This window comes from Diaphorina citri, unplaced genomic scaffold (genome assembly GCF_000475195.1).
Source record: "Diaphorina citri unplaced genomic scaffold, Diaci psyllid genome assembly version 1.1 scaffold7, whole genome shotgun sequence".
NCBI classification, from domain to species: domain Eukaryota; kingdom Metazoa; phylum Arthropoda; class Insecta; order Hemiptera; family Psyllidae; genus Diaphorina; species Diaphorina citri.
This window is the reverse complement of record NW_007377446.1, coordinates 261,912-281,126: the sequence shown is the minus strand read 5'-3', so window position 1 is coordinate 281,126 and position 19,215 is coordinate 261,912. Positions and strand designations below refer to the sequence as shown.

Genomic DNA, 19,215 nt, shown 5'->3' with positions numbered 1-19,215 from the left:
TTGAAATGAGTCAAATGAGACAGTCGACGTTTTTTGCTTGAAATATTGGATAAATCTAGAGATAAAACTGATAAGAGGTATTTGTTGAACGTTCAGTACGATTTTCGACGTATTTGAAGAGTATAAAATACCTAGATGAAATTCCACGCCATCAGTATAATTTGGAATCCCCACATTAAACGTGAAAACTGAAAAGTCAAGTGAAATTTGTTCCATATTGGATGTTATTTTGTGCACAGTAAGTACTTTCATTAGCTGTACATAATTATCTAGATAAATAACTACCAGTGTTTTTTCTTTTTTCCAAAGTTCGAAAGAACAGATCAAGCTTGAGGTGTTTCATTTTGAAAGTTGCTCCAGCAAACACCATCAGAACATGGAGCGAGAGATTCTGTCTAGATTATTGCCAGGCCAAGGTCCTGTTAGCTCAAACAAGGAGGCTGCTCACCGGCCTGCCTGTAAGAAATGCGGTTACAGTGGCCACTTAACATACGAGTGCAGAAACTTTCTGAAAATTGATCAAAACAAGGAGATTGTTTTGGATGTTAGCAGCACATCAAGTGAGAGTGACACTGAAGACATGCAGAATGATAACTATATCACTCCACTCATCAAACTGAGAGAACTGGAAATGAAGAAGAAGTTGGAAAAGATGAAGAAAAAGCAGAAGAGGAAACTGAAGAAGAAGATGAAAGCAAGAAAAAGGAAACATTCTACAAGCAGTGACAGTGATAGTTCAGATAGTTCTAAAGATGATAAGAAAAAGAAGAAGAAACACAAACACTCCAAAAAGCTGAAGAAGAAAGAAAAGAAACATGGAAAAAAGAAGCACAAGAAACATTCCTCTTCAGACAGTTCCAGCAGCAGTAGTGATAGTGATTCAAGTAGCAGCTCCAGTAGTGATTAATATACAGTTGACGCTGTGTCCAAGCAGTTTTCACTCCAGACTTCACACACCACATAGAGAAAAAATATACTTTTTTCTGAGCATGGAGTGTAATGTGGAATGGTTTTTTCAGCTGTGGAGAGTGTTTGGGCTTTTGAAAACTAATGTCTTGTTTTTAGTCCTAGTTTAGGTATTATTATTTTATTTTAAAATCCAATGTAAATATCACTTCTCTCCACTAGAAATGTAAAATATGTAAATCATTTGGAGAACTTTGAAAAAATCTTTGTTTGAAAAAGAAAGGTCAGTTTTTTTTTACATTTTTAAATTTTATTCTTTTTAGATGAACATCACAAAATTAAAACAAGGACTTGTGCCAAAATATTGCAATTTCATCAAACATGATTGGGGCACAAATTGAGAAATGAGAATCCAACCAAATGTTTGAACTCGATCATTTAGAGAACGAAGAGCAAATGAAAATCCAAGTGTTTCCATCTTCTACATTGCCGAAAATCAATGTGAGTAACTACCCTTAGATGAAAAACACTCCCAGCACATGTCTATTAAATTGAATAAAGATATTTTTGAAAAGCACAAATCTGTCGGTCAAACCCACCTAGGGATCATGTCAGATGGATTATTTTGTTTGAATAAAATTTATTGGGTAGATACTGAAAAGTTAAGACCACTCTCATTATCTAGTTAATGTTTGTAGATGGAATTTGAAGTTATTTGCTGAAATAATGGTGAACTATTTTTTAGTAAAGCAAATTGTCTGGTGACAAAACTGGTTGTTCCTGAATTACTTTCAGCACCTGCTCTTTACATTGACAGAAACATCTTCAAAATCATAGAACTAGGTAATTACCCTAAATTATTGCTCTCTTGAGAAACTAATTTGTTCTTTATTGATTGTCTCTCTTGAAAATTGCCTTCTACCCTTGTGTGTTTTTGACAGCATATCTAGAAATACAGCAATAAGTTTCATAAATTCAGAATTTTAAGTGATACTATGAACTCTTAGATAGTTCACTTAGTTTTTTTTTTTATCTTTTAGGTAATAGGTTTTCTTATTCAATACGAAACACTTCTGGTCAACTGGTACTAAAGTTTCATAGGCACGCTTTTTCCTCTCCTTGAGCTCAGCAGGGGACTCTTTGTGAAACTGAAGAACATATCTGAAAAAATGAGATTTTGTAAGTCATTTTGCAGTCATAGGTGATTTACACATCTTTTTCTTCTTCTTCTTCTTCTTCTTCTTCTTCTTCTTCATCTTTTTACTTTCCTTATCCTGTAGGAGGGGTAATGTTTTTTTTTTTTTTATCTTGGAGGAAAATCTTCCTGTCTTTTTAAGATAACCCTGTGGTGAATAAGCTTATGTTAAATTTGTACCAACTAAAAACCACATCAAATTTGCTAATCAGCCTGGATCTGTGTGAGTTTTGCTACAGTACTGATTCCCGCTTGTCTTTTTTTTTTTCTCTCCATGCATGTTTCTTTTTCTTGCTTAGCTGATTTACACTACTGATGTAGGTAAGTACTTCCTGTAGTTTTGGGGCACCAGGGTAATTGAAAAAAAAAGAGGGAGTACAGACGACAGAGAATACGTAAGACATTGACTTTACCACAGATAAAAAGGGGAATCAGTTAGCTGGGAGGATAGCGCCTCCGCCTTGTAAGCGCTAGGTCGCGGGTTCGATTCCCGGCGGGGCGAGCTTTATCCTAAACAGAGAAGGTTCGTTCTCGGAAAGGAATGACTATCTCTATCCCGTCTTCCTTCTCTCTTCGCTTTCGGGACGATAAGACCTTAGTTGTTACAGTTCTTTCAGTCAAACATAGGGTGTGTCCACACATGGTCGGTCGACGTCGAATGAACCGTCCACACCCTCGACAACACAGAATCACTTCGTCGATCGACGGACGGCCGGTCGACTATGTTTGGACACACCTTTAAAAAATACAATTTATCATACAACAAAAAGAAAGAAAAAGTTCAGGTTACCTTGTTTGCTCAGATACTGGGGCGGCATAAGGCAGAGACATATTCGGCCCTCTGTGGCCATACGAAGTAACTCGTTGGCGGCTCTGTAACTATCATAACGACCTGTTTTGGCGGTCATGTAGCTTCGCTTCTGGGCCCAACCTGACAATAGAAACAAACGGTGGTAAATTAAGAACAATAATTGGCAGTTATTCAGGACCAAAGATCCTCATTCATGATTATACTTTAGAGGGAATCCGCGGTTCTCAAGAGTTTAACCTTTCGCCGATTAACTATGGATTAAAAGTGTACATGTGCCGAGTATCGAGAACTATAAAGTTCGGGTACTATACTGGGCCAAAGTTCCACTATTCAGAGCTAAACTTTGAAAGAAGAAGAAAAAAAGATGAAGTTTGCAATAATTCTCAATCTCAAGACTTTAGCTTTCGGCTCTAGTTGCTCAAACTTTGCAGAGGTTCGTTTTGATAAAGGATTTTTTTTTCTATGTATTATCACTGTCTGGTATGATTAAGACCTTGGTAGTTCCATGATATAAATCGCCCTCACAAGTTTTTTTTATAGGAATATAAAGTGCCTAATACTCACCATCACAAATGTCCATGGCACACCAGTATTCATCGTCATCGGGATGTTTGATATGTAGCAGCTTGATCAGGTCCATTCTCTCGGCTAAATATTGAACTGTGGAGTACGGCTCTCGTAACTGGGCTATGGGAAAACTGCCCATGAGTACCTGAAAACCAAACGAGAGAGTCATATAAGAGGGAAGACGACTCGGTCAATATTAGATATCTGTAAAGAGTGAGTGAGATATAAAGTGGAACTATTCTTTTCAGTGGACTACTCAGTCAATGAGTCAGATCCCAAAGTCAACATAAATATAACTCAAACTCACGACAAGTGGGAGCGGGCCTTTATGGTTGGATGATTTTGAGATGCAAAGGGCTTGGCTGTACAGGGTTTATACGCGATCTGGAAAACTGGAAAAGTCATGTAATCTGAAAATCGGTCAAAAAGTCTTGAAATTTGCCACCCTGTCAAAAATTTAAAATGTTCAAATTAAATATCACGTTTTTCCGAAAAACGGCCTGCGGCGCATTCCCCCTCATAGTCCTCGACGTTCAGCAATCAGCATATGAAATTTGCCACCCTGTCAAAAATTTAAAATGTTCAAATTAAATATCACGTTTTTCCGAAAAACGGCCTGCGGCGCATTCCCCCTCATTTGTAATTTATTTTGCATCAATAAAAAATAACAACAGTGGTAATACAGTGCTCGACGTTCAGCATAGTGCATATTTTATTTAAATGAAGAGGTGGGGTAATCTTACTGATTTTTAAATACCTATATCTAGAAATACAGCAATAAGTTTCATAAATTCAGAATTTTAAGTGATACTATGAACTCTTAGATAGTTCACTTAGTTTTTTTTTTATCTTTTAGGTAATAGGTTTTCTTATTCAATACGAAACACGTGAAAAATGAACGCAAGTCTCGTTTTACTTTTACTCCTAATAGCAATGCTGTACGTTTGCATTTATTTTCTCGACAAATATTTCAAAATGAAGAGCCAAAGTTACACAAACTTCATCACCAAACATAACATACGGGTACATTTCCTATACATTACGTTGCACACGAAAACGTTCAATCGTATGATTTACAAAATCTCGCACATGAACGTCACCAAACGATGTCATTGTATCAAGTATACGTACATTTATAATACAGGCGTCCTGTGTACCCTCGTGTGTATTCCTGTGTCCATTTATATCATAGGACAGTCCGTGTATTCTAATCTTGTGAAACCGCAAAGTTCTAGTCTCTATGTAAATGACAATGAGGAGCATTACATCAATGTAAAACCTTTGGTCATAGGTGTGAACCTACCCATGTCTCATTTACTTTATTACATTTCCTCTCTACTGGTGTGCATTGTAATACATGAGTTAGGACACGCCATATGTGCGTTACATGAGATTAAATACCTCCGCCCCCAATTTTCTGGAAAACTCACTTAAATTTTCTGGAAAAATCATGGAATTTCATTCTGGGAAAAGCGTATAAAACCTGCTGTATAAATAGGTATGTTAAAGAACAAAAACTATTTGTTCATGTTCTTACTCACCTGCAAAGGCTTGGGTACTTTGGACGGGAACACTAGCCCAGGACAGTCGCACAGTCTTATATTATCAGTCAGGAATATGGTCTGGAAGTGTTTGGTGTGCCCAGGAGTCCGTGATACACTCACCACCTGGAATAGGGGAAGAAAATGCGTAGGTAAGTAAAAAACGATGGCCACCCTGTAATCTCAACATAAAGCCAAATAACTTCCATCCTGGCGTGGATTGATCACCCCGTAATCTAAGAACAAAAAGCCGGAAAAACTTCCATTCTGGTGGGGATTGAACCCGGGTTCTCCGGCTAGTAAGCCTAGTGTAATGCTCAGCCATGATACTAAAAGCCAAAAATGTTGCTTCATTTGAAATTGAACGTTTTTAACCAGCAAAAATCGAATTGCCTTTTATTAAGGCATGGTACCTATCTCATGGGGATGGAATGATTGGGGTTTAAAGGGATTTAAATTGGTTCTTTAAATTTAGATTTAAAGTAAATCTTTACAGATATTTCCGTCTACCCAGAATCCGGACATTGTATTTCTTTACAAGCCTTAAATACCTCCGCCCCCAATTTTCTGGAAAACTCACTTAAATTTTCTGGAAAAATCATGGAATTTCATTCTGGGAAAAGCGTATAAACCCTGCTGTATAAATAGGTATGTTAAAGAACAAAAACTATTTGTTCATTTTCTTACTCACCTGCAAAGGCTTGGGTACTTTGGACGGGAACACAAGCCCAGGACAGTCGCACAGTCTTATATTATCAGTCAGGAATATGGTCTGGAAGTGTTTGGTGTGCCCGGGAGTCCGTGATACACTCACCACCTGGAATAGGGGAAGAAAATACTTATAGGTAAGTAAAAAACGATTGCCACCCTCCACCCTGTAATCTCAACATAAAGCCAAATAACTTCCATCCTGGCGTGGATTGATCACCCCGTAATGCAAGAGCAAAAAGCCGGAAAAACTTCCATTCTGGTGGGGATTGAACCCGGGTCCTCCGGCTAGTAAGCCTAGTGTAATGCTCAGCCATGATACTAAAAGCCAAAAATGTTGTCTCATTTGAAATTGAACGTTTTTAACCAGCAAAAATCGAATTGCCTTTTACTGATGGATTTAAATTGGTTCTTTAAATTTTCCCGCCAAGTCAAGAAAGTAAAAGATTTCCCCTGGGGGGGGGGGGCTGAATCAATAGACTAACAGGGGTAGGTAGGTATGCTACAAAGTAGAGGCATTTGAGGCCTCCTAAATGTGTTCCTGTGGGCAGTGCAGGCTCAAGTGCACGCCCACAACAGTGACCAGACCATGGACCCTCACAGAAGAAATAATTTCTTAACTTTCTGCAAGGGTTGGTATTATGGTCAAGGATCAAGATGACATGACACTTGTATTCATGAGCATGGTTTGTTTATTTTGAGTCAGCTCTCCATTAAGGACACCTTCTAAGGAAACTGTAGGGACAAACCCTACAGTCCTACCCCAACAGGATAACAAAAACAAAGTGCTTTCTGCTTTCTATTCTAAATGTTACACATTAGCAGGCAAATTTACATGCTACAGACATTTCTTGTACTGACCTTTTAGAGACAGTCTTAATCGATGATGATACCCGGAGGAATTGAATATCACTTTAAATTAAACGAGCTTTCCTTCTCCTCTTCTTTTCAAACGCCTTTTATCTTTTCCTTTAGTAATCCTTTGGAAACTTAGAAACTTTTTGCTTTTCCCTCTTCTGCTTTTCTTCAGTTCTTCGTTAGTTCGTTGTTCGTTCTCGTTCTAGAATCTAGAAATTTCAAATTTTGAAACAAAAAACCAGTGTTGCCAGATGTCATACTCCCGCAGGGATAAAATAAATGAGGGGGATTTAGAGGGATTTATTGATCAACAATCCCGTTTTTCAAACTTCCGACTATTTTCCTTTTCGCTCAGGAATTCAGGCATAAATAATACCTACCTACCACAAAATACTGAAAAAAAAAATAATCTGGTTTTTAACTCGCAATAATTTTTAAACAGGATCTATCTGATGAAGATTTTTTTTATGCCGATGCAAGGTCCGCTTAAATATTTGGCAACACCGCTCAGCTGATTTCTTATCAGTCCCACGTATAAGATCGAATAGCGCGAAATTTTAAAATTTCTTTTTTTTTTAATTGTAAAATTTTGGATTGGAATTTAATTTTTGGACTCCTCGCCTCGAATCTTTTGAAAAGGATTTACAAGACAGAAGCCCAAAATCTGACATACAAGAGGAACTAATCTCTGATGTAATCCATCCAGTCTCTGAGAGACAGTCAAGACCAATACACTTATTGTTTTGTCTGGACTCGGGAATTTGGTAAGTAATAGAAGTAGATTTTTTTCTTATTTCAGACTCAATAGAAAAGGTACAGAAGTAATGGCATGAAATTAAAGATAATCAGAAAAAAACGAGGTACTTGTGCAGTAGTCATGTCCCTCCTTAAGCAAGTATCTTCCCTCTTATAAAAGGATTTTTGTAATGTCCCATTGACGCGCCTTATGCACAACTACCGCAATGGCATGAAATTAAAGATAATCAGAAAAAAACGAGGTACTTGTTCAGAAGTCATGTCCGTGGAATATTGCTACCAAAGGAACTGGCACAAACAAGCAGTGACCAGTGTTATTATAGGGTTAAGGTGGCGTTCCGATCCTAGCTACCGGGTCGCGTGACCAAGCTGTGCAACCGCTGCCTACTGCTTCCTATGTATTCTTATGAAGTACTTTCCAAACCAAGCTGCCTGGTCGCATGACATGGCTGCTCTATTTGAGTTGCACTACCCAATCGCTCTGAGAGCAGTGTGGTCGCCTGGTCGTGAGGTTTTCATGTGATTTAAAATACTATTTTTGTAATAATTTGTTCAACTGGAAGTTTGTAATGGAAGTCGCGCGACCCGGCCGCTAGGATCAGAAGGCCACCTTTATGGCGCGACCAGGCAGCTTGGTTGCGTGACCCGGCAGCTAGGATTGAAACGCCACCTTTAGGTTAAATACAAGAAGGAGTTTTCACAATTTTTTTCTTTATCTTAAACCCCTTAAAAACCACTAAAATGTTTTGTCGTATGTCAAAAACGTATGTTTGCCATATAGATTGACATCTTTAAACTCAATTTCCCAAAAGTAGGGTTTTTTGACATACAGCATTTTTGCTTAGCATGGCAGTATAGCCCTGAATAGCAGATCTTTGTCCCTGAATAACAGCCGAACTGCAATGTCTGGAAACACAACCCTAGGGCACTTTTGATTTACAGAAATTATTGGATATCTGTGTTAAATTTGAGCACCTTTGGCCAAAAATTAAAGTCCTGAGAATTTCATACTTTTTTGAGCATTTTAAAAATTTTGCCCTCATATAGCTGCTACTGAACCATCTATTTCTTGACACCTGGCCCAGGGAAACTTTTGATCTGCATAAATTATCAAACCTTTCTGCAAAATACAAGTTGCCTGAGGCTAAAGGTAAAGTCACCACCAACTTCTTTTGAGCTTTTTCCCTGTATAGCTCTAAATAGCAGAACTTTGACCCTGAATAACAGCTGATCCATATCATGTGGAAACACAAGCAAGGGACATTTTTGATTAACATAAATAAAATTATTCATTGATCTTTTTTTGAACCACATAAAAATATATCAAAAATATGCAATATCAATAAAATACCTACACTTTTATTGTCTTTGTTTACTTACAGAGTATCCCAGATCGACACCAATGGCCGGAAGTGTTTGGCAGCAACAGGCGTTTGCGCTCGATGTTCGTCTTAACGCTCACCGCGTGGCCAAACACGCCAACCTGCGCACCCTGTATATCCGTCGGCGCAATCAACTCTTGCGCGAAAACTCTGCCACCACCAGCGACCAATTGCGCAACGACCAGCTGCGCTCAACTGTTCTCAGGGCGTGATAGTGTCCATCCTATGCGATGACCTAGGCAGACTTAGCAAGGGCAAGCGTCTGGTCCTCTCTCAGGATTGTCCCATCACCTGTTTGTCGTGGCGCAGTTGGATTAGTAGAGAGGCCAGAGATCCAACCCTGCTGGTTAATATTGCCGCCAATGCCGTGTGTATACTCAAGTAAGTTGTGTGTACACTTCTTCTTTTCTTTCTCTGTCTCTCCCCCCCTCCCTCCCTCTCTCTCGCTCTCTCTCTCTTTCTCCCTCTTTTCCTTCCTCTCTCTCTCCCTCCCTCCCTCTCCCTCCCTCCCTCTCTCCCTCTCCCTCTCTCTCTCCCTCTCTCTCTCTCTCTCTCTCTCTCTCTCTCTCTCTCTCTCTCTCTCTCTCCCTCTCCCTCTCCCTCTCCCTCTCCCTCTCTCAACTGGGTTCGAAATGTAACACTTCTTGCTCGGGTAATGGATAATCCACACATTCCACGGTCCATTCATCTTTTCTGCACAGTTGTGGAAGGGGAAAAAATGGGAAAAAATCTTCATCGCCCATCCATTCCGAATATTGGCAATCATCATGGCTTTTCGAAGTTAGTTCGGTTGCTTTAAGTATTCATATATATTTTTCTTCTTCTTCTTCTTCTTCTTCTTCTTCTTCAATCGTATGTGTTTGCAGGGTGTTGGATAAAGAGGGAGCAGTCCAGCTGAAGAGAAAGTTCAACGTGAATCACAAATCGAGCAAGTATCAAGTGCGCTCCACGTTCTGTCCCATTATGTCTTTCCGTGAAGGTGCCTGTGTAGGTAAGAACTGTGTTTGAAGAAGTTTGATAGAGGAAACCGTAACAACGGTCGACCCGAAACCAGAGAGGAGGATAGGAGAAGCGCTAGGTCGCGGGTTCGATTCCCGTCCGGGGAGAACTTTATCTTAAACAAATAAGATTCATTCTAATATTTTTTCATTGAACCTCTATATTCCCTTGTTCACAGTGACAGGGTCGGAAGACTCATGCGTGTATTTTCTCGACATTCAATCCAAAGAGCACAAGAACGCTGTCAACAAGTTACAAGGTCACGCCTGTCCCGTCCTGGGCGTGAGTTTCAACTATGACGAGTCACTTCTGGCGACCAGTGATTACCAGGGTCTCATTATACTGTGGAGTCGCGAGAAACATGAACCTTAAGGTAACCATTAGGCGTGATAATCGGCGCGCCTTGGATATTTACCCCCAATTTTGGAAAATATCTCACCACCCATATCTGAGAGGCAGTAGTTTGTTCATAACATCATAACAAACAACTGGCTCTCAGATAGCATTTAAAGCTCCCTTCTGATTTAAAGCAGTGAACAGAAATTACCTATGAAAATCGGCTATGTTTCTGGAGACGCCTAGGAAATTAAGAACACATATATATTTATTTTGAAAATGTAATAAATATTGGGTTTTTTCCATTCTTTTATGTATTGATCAAATAATATTTGAATAAAATATGTAACTATGTATCTGTACAGATATTTTGTATACCTACGTACATCATTACAGTATGCACAATTTTTTTTTTTAATTATAAAAGGAGATTTCCTAACAAAACTATTAAAAAATAAATTACCAAGAGTTAAAATTATTGATCAAACCTACATCTTGCTATTTTTGGCACCAAGAAAATATTCACAATTTTTTCCCACCTAAAGGAAGTCCCAGTAATAGGAAGAACTTTTATACATTGCTACAGGTATTTACAATAGGCCAAGAAAATATTCACAATTTTTTCCCACCTAAAGGAAGTCCCAGTAATAGGAAGAACTTTTATACATTGCTACAGGTATTTACAATATTTAAACTAATTTACATTGATTTGATCACAGTGGCACCTCAAGAGGTAAAATGACATTTTTAAATTATTAAATTAGTTCAATAAAAGAAGAAAAAACAAGACCTATAATTTGATCACAGTGGCACCTCAAGAGGTAAAATGACATTTTTAAATTATTAAATTAGTTCAATAAAAGAAGAAAAAACAAGACCTATAGGAAAGGAGTTTCATTCATATTGAAGAAAGAAAAATATTTGGAAAAAAGTTTTTCAAATCTCAAAACACATAAATTTAAGTTCAAAGAAAGAACAAACTTCAAAGAAAGTTCCCAATTTGAAGAACGTGCGTGGGTCAATGGAAGTAAAACAAAAACCAAAAAACCGACGTGAAAAAAAGCCCCAAGTCTACAAGGTGGACCAGTAGAAACTCAGGGTTCTAAAAGACATCCCAAAAGCGCGCAAATTCAGTGGACAACAGAAATCATAAGGAACAGAGGCGAGAACCCCACTAACTCTGATGGTGATGGGAATACCCCGACTGTGGCGTCATGCGAAGGTCTGTATCCTGAAACTTCCCTTCTGATCTTGAATCGCCTCGATGGCTCGATCTCAAATCACTATCCTGGGAGTAGCTCGGCTGATATCGGTAATCATCGGGCATTCGCGGGTCGGAGGCTCGCTTGACGCGCGGGTCCGCGGGATACCGATCTTTGGCGGGGAGAGCGTCTCCGCCGGCCGAGAATCTCGGGTCTCCCATCTGGCGGGGATCGGGTCTCGGCTCGCCCTGGCGCGGATCGGAGTTTCGCCTCTCGCCCATGCGAGGGTCCGCGGGGCGGCGCGACGATTCCACGCCCGGCCTCAGCATAGCTCCCAGGGCGGTGGATTTGCGTGGGTCGCGGGTGTTGGGGCTAGCAGAGGCGGTGCTGTTGGGGGAAGGAGGCACGATGGGAGACGCAGGGATATCATCGGAGCTACGACGTCGACGACCGATGCGCGCTGGGTTCAGACGAGGATCCTGAGGATTGGCCTGGAAATAAAAACGAAATATTTACATGAGTACCTATGTATGTTGTAGCAAATGTCAGCCCAAAAGCAATCACCCTAGGACTGATTTAGAGGCTGACGAAAAACGCCGTTGTAAAATAATTACGCAGAACAGATTCAAAATAGTAACAAATAATACATCAGACAGACAACAAAGAATACATGAACTTGGAGAGAAATTATAGAAAGTAAAAACTAGCTCACCATTACAAATAAATGTGGCTTTCGTCTCATTCATACCAATCTAAAAAGGAAGGGTGTATTGTTCTTTCGGGAACGGAACCAATTCCGATTGAGAGTTGTAAAATAATTACGCAGAACAGATTCAAAATAGTAACAAATAATACATCAGACAGACAACAAAGAATACATGAACTTGGAGAGAAATAATAGAAAATAAAAACCAGCTCACCATTTCAAATAAATGTGGCTTTCGTCTCATTCATACCAATCTAAAAAGGAAAGGTGTATTGTTCTTTCGGGAACGGAACCGATTCTGATTGAGAGCCATCTTGGATTTCCTTTGGTTTAACACAGGCGCTATTCCAGTTTCTAAAAGGGAACTGGTTTCCGAAAGATTCCCGAGAAGAAAATACACCTAAAGTCGACCTTATACCCAATCACCTTCCTTTCCTTTGTTGAGGCCCTACGTCCCCCTTGGGATTAAAGGACATGTGAAGTAAGTCCACTCACCTTAACCAGGGGCACAATCTCCGCATAGTTACACGGGACACGATGCCACCTTCTCAAACTCCAAGTCAGGGGCGGGTGTGACCCCAAACTAGCGTCTATCTCTTTACAAGCCTCATGCATAGGGACTGCCTGAATCAGGTTCCTCAGATCCACGTCCCCACTCGAAGCCGGAGTCCCCAGACTGGAAGACAAGGTGGGTAACCGCAGGTCAATGTCCTTGAGGAGGGACATGGGGTCGGCGGGCTTAGCAGGGGCGGGCGGGGTGGGCTCTACGAGGGGTCGGGGCAGGTCTGGGGCACTGGAGCGCGAGAGGCGGGGGTCCCGCTTGACTCTGAAATTTTGGAGAAGAGAAATTTGAGTTGATTTGGTGTTTATAGTCAAAATAAATTCGAGTCTTTCGAAGAAGTTTTTAAGACAAAGGACTAAAATAAAAAGACTTCAGGGAAAAATAAAAAGACTTAAGGGAAAAATAAAAGGACTTGAGGGAAAATACAAAGGACTAAAAAAAACTTGAGGGAAAATGCAAATGACTAAAAATACTAAAGGGTAAATACTTACAAAGTAGAAGAAATTTCAACTTTTCCCGGGAGTTTTACGATTAATGGTGGTAAATCTAAAAAGAAAAAAAAAATCAAGAGTCTACTTACAGGGGAGGTTTAGCCGGTTCACTCGGCAGGGACGGACCACTGGGGGGCGGCAGCGGGAACGACATATTCCCTCCCATCATGCTGGGCAAAGGCATCCCCGGGAATCCAGGCCCGGTAGGCGGGGGGAAATTCGGCCCTGCAGCGCCGAAAGGAGGCATTGCATTCCCAGAGGGCACATTCCCCATTGGCATTCCGTTCCCAGACATAGCTAGATTATTTGATCCATTCGCGGACATTGACATATTTGATCCATTGTTAGACATGCCCAAAGCGTTCGATCCATTGTTAGACATTCCCAAAGCGTTCGATCCATTCCCAGATGCGTTCGACCCGGGCAGAGGGATGTTGAGTGGGCCCCCGGGATTTTGTCCGGGGAAAGGAATCGAACCCAGAGACCCCTGATTGTCGGGCTGACTGCTGACTGGTTGGGTGGAAGAGCTGGGAACCGATACGGACTGCAGGGTGGACAACAGACGAGAGACTTCATCCTGATTGATGTTGATATTGGGGAGATTCAGTATCATCTGGAATGGATTTAAAATTTAAATAAAATAATGTTAGCCTCAATTGCACAAGGTTTTACGCTACGGCAGATTCATATCATAACCTACTTAGCTATTTGCTTTTAGTGAACTGACGACCTTACTTCGACCAGCCATCCACTATCAGGTATCTGGTGGACCTGATCAGGTGTACCTGTCAGATCTACCTGATAATGAATAGAAAAAAAGGGCTCCCATGAGGGCCTCCAAGTTTAATGTGGGCCAGAATATAATACCTAGGTAAGTAAAGTCTCCCTTCTTTTTGTTTACTAGGTATTTCATCAAAAATTTTATTTACTAGGTATTTCTTTCCACTCCAAATTTTTTAACCAAAAAAGACACTTACGGAAGGGTTAGCCTCACTGCCCGTCGGGGCATTGGACGCCCCACTCTCCGGTTTGGGCTCAATATAGCCGTTCATCAAAAATTTTATTTACTAGGTATTTCTTTCCACTCCAAATTTTTTAACCAAAAAAGACACTTACGGAAGGGTTAGCCTCACTGGCCGTCGGGGCATTGGACGCCCCAAATCCACTCTCCGGTTTGGGCTCAATATAGCCAGGTGTGTTGGGTATATTTGTCGGCGTGGGCAGGAGAGGCACCTTGGCCGGCGGATGAGGCAAGAGGGGCGGCTTAGACTTCTGGTTGATCGTCTGCACCAGAGAGGCGAGGGAAGAGCCGTGTGTTGGGTATATTTGTCGGCGTGGGCAGGAGAGGCACCTTGGCCGGCGGATGAGGCAAGAGGGGCGGCTTAGACTTCTGGTTGATCTTCTGCACCAGAGAGGCGAGGGAAGAGCCCGGGTTTTCCTCGTCTGAAGAATACCAGTGTTCTTCCGCGCCGCCTGGGGGCGTGGAATCACCGCCTCCGCTGTCATCCGCTGAGTTGCTTGCCTGAAGGGGTAGAGGAAAAATATAGCATAGTGAGACATGGCAACCTCAGTAGTACACTCAGTGCTGTGTACTTTGGATCTAGATTCTCGACATTGATAACGTCATAAATTTGTGTGGAGAGAGAGAGACAATAAAATTTATTGACGGACTGCCCAAAGTTTCGTTTGAAAAAACGAAACACCATATCCTGAAGGGGTAGAGGAAAAATATAGCATAGTGAGACATGGCAACCTCAGTAGTACACTCAGTGCTGTGTACTTTGGATCTAGATTCTAGACATTGATAACGTCATAAAATTTTGTGTGGAGGGAGAGAGAGAGAGAGAGAGAGAGAGAGAGACAATAAAATTTACTGACGGACTGCCCAAAGTTTCGTTTGAAAAAACGAAACACCATACTTGTCAGACAGAATTGTCCAATTTCCGCCCGGGGTTAACTTTACTCTGAGGCGAGGTTCGTTCTTGGAACGGGTGGCTTTCTCCCATCCTGTCCTCTCTATTTTGTTATGTTAAGAACTACATTGTTACAGTTCTTTCTATCAAACCTCCTAAAAACGAAAGAAAAAAAAATCAACTTACCACACTAGTTCCAACTTCGCGCTGATGTTGTTGTATCCTGAGGTAGAGTTCTCGCTGTGTCTTGGGCAAATGAGCCAACACGGAATCTTCCTCTCCCTCTTCCTCAGACTTGCTCGTTCCTCTTCTTCTCTTCTTGTGCTTCCTGTCCTTGGATGTTCTCTTATCGTCTGAAACAGGGAGAGAGATATTATGCTACGTTAAAATTTGTGGAAATCAAGTTACAAGTTGTAATATTCTTTGGCTCCCTTTAAATCTACGCTACGTCTCGTCTGTTCAAATCCCAAGTCGCTAATGAAGGAACTTGGCAGATTGTAAGATCTATTAAGGTTCAATATACAACCTATGCTTACTTCGATCCGCCCAAAATATGGTCTCGGAACCGAAGTTTAAAGAAACTCAAAAAAGGTCTCCTTGAAATAAAAGAATATGTCCTTAGCTGATAAATACCTACCAGACTGACTTGAGTGAAACTGGCAAGCAAAAGATAGGTTATTTGTTATTTCTAATGAGTGCGGAAAATACATACAATACCGCCCTTCTTAATAGGGTAATAACACAGAGATTTGTGACAGGACATTGTGTGAAGAGCAGGACAGAAAACAGAGAACAGAAAGAAAAAAACAAGTACGTGAGACAAAGATTGACAAACGAAAATTTGCTAATATATTATGTACATATTTTAATGTACACATAACCAAAAAAATTCATTTATTTATTTCTCCCTTCAAAGACGTAAAAGACCCCCACACCTTATTTCGGAATGTATTTTGGGCTTTTGCGCAAATACAAATGGTAGTACAATTAAAAAAAAGTACCCATTAAATAAAATAACCTAAGTAAAAAAGTATTGACAGTGTAAAGTTGTAAACAAACAGTACACAAAAATTGAAGAAGAAAAACTACTCATAAAAGAGTGAGCACTTTCCCATTCTCTCCCTGCGAGCTAGAATGCGAAATAGGTACTGATCGAATAAACTACGGGCTAAATAATTCCCGGAGGGACGGGCCCAGCTTGTTTACTTTCCTTATCCTACAGTGTTGGTTGACAGTTGCACGTGTTTCAGACTTTCAGATGAATGTGTATCCCTGTAGAAATGAAACTGTCGGCTTGGGCTCAACAGATAGGTATACATAAAATTCATCATCATCTTCTTTTGGTGCAATATTCTACTGAACGTTGATAATCCTGATGGCTATTTCATTCTTGTCATGGCCTGCTCGGAGAGGATTGAACGGTAAGAGCTAGAGTCTTGAAATTTGGTATGTAGATGTCAAATGTGACAAGGATGCGACACGAAACTTTTGGTTAAGATCGGTGTACGGTTGGCGGCATTTTACCGCTTTTTGGCGGTTTTAGGTGTAATTTAACAATATCTCGGGAACGGTACAAGCTAAAGACTTGAAATTTGGTATGTAGTTCACAAATGTGACAAGGATGCAACACAAAACGTTTGGTTGAGATGCTTGCTGCGCTTGGCGGTATTTTTGGAGAGGATTTGGTATACTTTTATTGAACCATTGACTGAGATTTTGGATCTAGGGTGTTCTTGGTCTTCCTCTTTTTCTTTTGCCGGCCATTTCGCCTTGGAGTATTGTTAGAAGCTGATGTTTATTTGCAGGGTTGCTCACAAAGAATTTCATGGAAACCAAAAATAATGCTTGTGCTGAATTCTGGAGCAGGGTTCTAGTTGTAGGGAGCGAATTTAACAGTTTGAGGAACAAGTTTCTCAGCAGCTCATCTCCCTCATTGTAGAAATGTATAGACGACCGATGTTCCAGCGCACATAACAGAAAAATCCGAAATGGTCGGGAACAGAATGATTTTTGTTGAAATTTATTTGGCATCAAATACCATAAATCTGCTCTCGAAACAGGCATAATGGTTGATGTGTTCTGACTTTTTTTCTGTTCGATTTGTTCAAGCCATTTTGCGTTTGCTCGAAACGTTTTGTTTTAAAACACAAAAGTGGTGGCCGGGGGTGGCGGTTGATGGTAATTCACGAAATCGGCCATAAATTTGTTCAAGCCATTTTGCGTTTGCTCGAAACGTTTTGTTTTAAAACACAAAAGTGGTGGCCGGGGGTGGCGGTTGATGGTAATTCACAAAATCGACCATAAAAAACTATCGTAAACATTAGAAAACAACGAACTGTGCTGCTCTGTGGTGTTTTTTGTGATATTGTTCCATAATATTTTTACTCTTTTCGAATAGCATCGTAGGGCTCTCCATATGATATCCACTCTGTGTCCATACTGGGACGCGATACCCAATAGAGGACAGAGGCGATGCCAAATTGCCAAATAGAGAACAGAGGTAATTCCAAATAGAGGTTCTGTTTAAATGTCGCAATGAACTCTCAAGAATATGCCAGAGATTCCTTTTTGTTCTGCAACATGAGCAACGTCGCATTTACTGATTCGATACAATGGTAGATTGTTGTGGACTGTGCTAAATGGGTAACAATGGATTGCCCAAATGCCCACAGCACAATTACCATTTCTGAGCAATAGACACTAGGTATCTATGTATGTACATATCTATAGAAGATGATTGGAAAACAATTTAAATAAAGACTCATGCCATGAAAAAAAGCCTTGTTTAGAAGAAATAGCATTTTTTAGAAGGAAATAAGCATGCTATTGTGTTAGCACTAGTATCGCTAAGGAAATAATTTCATATACCTAATTAATACTATCATTAGTACACATGTATAGGTATTACACAAGTTGCACTCCTATTCTTAAACCAGCCTTTGACTTTTATAGTTTTATAGCAGTCTGCAGTTTTATAATTGGTATTGGTAAAGGTAGAGCCATCGGCTTTAATAAACGCCGTTAGTCACTGCGACCTGGTTAGATCTTTTGTGACATATTTTATTTATTTTTATTATTATATATTATTATTATTATTATTTTTATGAGGAGGAAAAATCTTTATGACTTTTTCAGCATGGTGTGGAGGGTATGCTGGAGTCACGGCTCAGGGTATGGTGTTTCGCCCTTCTGTGGCACCATTCCTGGCCGCTCAACCCGCTAAAAAACCTCCCCGCTCTTCTTTCTTGGTCCCGGAACTTTTCTGTTATGACTTCGGGAATATTGCATTGGACACTACTGTATGCCATTATCAATAGGGATAGGGGAAAATTATAAGAATAGGTCACTTTCACGAATGAACTCCCTATGTCTCCGTCTCTGCAACAATGTTCCATAATATTTTTACTCTTTTCGAATAGCATCGTAGGGCTCTCCATATGATATCCACTCTGTGTCCATACTGGGACGCGATACCAAATAGAGGACAGAGGCAGTGCCAAATTGCCAAATAGAGAACAGAGGTAATTCCAAATAGAGGTTCTGTTTAAATGTCGCAATGTTTTGTGATATTGTTCCATAATATTTTTACTCTTTTCGAATAGCATCGTAGGGCTCTCCATATGATATCCACTCTGTGTCCATACTGGACGCGATACCCAATAGAGGACAGAGGCGATGCCAAATTGCCAAATAGAGAACAGAGGTAATTCCAAATAGAGGTTCTGTTTAAATGTCGCAATGCCAGAGATTCCTTTTGCCAGACTCTCAAAAACTCTCAAGAATATGCCAGAGATTCCTTTTTGTTCTGCAACATGAGCAACGTCGCATTTACTGATTCGATACAATGGTAGAGTGTTGTGGACTGTGCTAAATGGGTAACAATGCATTGCCCAAATGCCCACAGCACAATTACCATTTCTGAGCAATAGACACTAGGTACCTATGTACATATCTATAGAAGATGATTGGAACTTATACTTTTTATGGGACTTCAAGTTGGCACGTACCTTATTGTTCGGACGTTTCGGGTCTGAACTCCAGACCCGTCTTCAGCAATTTGTCAATCTATCATTCGCGAACTCCGCGAACTTGTCAATTAGAACATAAAAAACGAAAATGCGAAACAGATAACATTAAACGAAAACGAACCGCACATGAAATTCTGATATTTTAAAAAACTCATTGTTATTGTTTACTAATAGAGGTGCATCAGGAATTCCATGTTGCATGTGATGTTTGCGCATTTTTCGTGAAAATTCTTCAGTTTCCTCACTTTGAGGTG

At 40.3% G+C, this 19,215-nt stretch overlaps 2 protein-coding genes and 1 long non-coding RNA gene across 4 annotated transcripts in view; 2 read left to right on the top strand and 1 right to left on the bottom strand.

The window, feature by feature from the left end:
• On the top strand, nt 1-1,902 carry LOC108254629. The gene is made up of 2 exons (XR_001809927.2): nt 1-238; nt 1,230-1,902. It is a non-coding gene; the product is annotated as an uncharacterized LOC108254629 (long non-coding RNA).
• LOC103524815 (protein SREK1IP1-like) lies at nt 234-1,203 on the top strand. The gene has a single exon (XM_008489852.3). The coding sequence runs from the start codon at nt 377-379 to the stop codon at nt 905-907; it is 531 nt and encodes a 176-aa protein (XP_008488074.1). The 5' UTR covers nt 234-376; the 3' UTR covers nt 908-1,203.
• A 9,032-nt stretch (nt 1,903-10,934) lies between the features above and the next one.
• LOC103525033 (stress response protein nst1-like) overlaps nt 10,935-19,215 on the bottom strand; it is a 40,286-nt gene continuing 32,005 nt past the window's right edge. For both annotated transcript variants that reach the window (XM_026820164.1, XM_026820163.1), the window contains exons 4-9: nt 15,120-15,286; nt 14,332-14,542; nt 13,998-14,068; nt 13,110-13,633; nt 12,463-12,793; nt 10,935-11,752 (exon numbers count right to left, since the gene is read on the bottom strand). In XM_026820164.1, the coding sequence (XP_026675965.1) occupies nt 11,234-11,752; nt 12,463-12,793; nt 13,110-13,633; nt 13,998-14,068; nt 14,332-14,542; nt 15,120-15,286 (1,823 nt within the window). In that variant the 3' untranslated portion in view covers nt 10,935-11,233. The remainder of the gene's footprint in view (nt 11,753-12,462; nt 12,794-13,109; nt 13,634-13,997; nt 14,069-14,331; nt 14,543-15,119; nt 15,287-19,215) is intronic.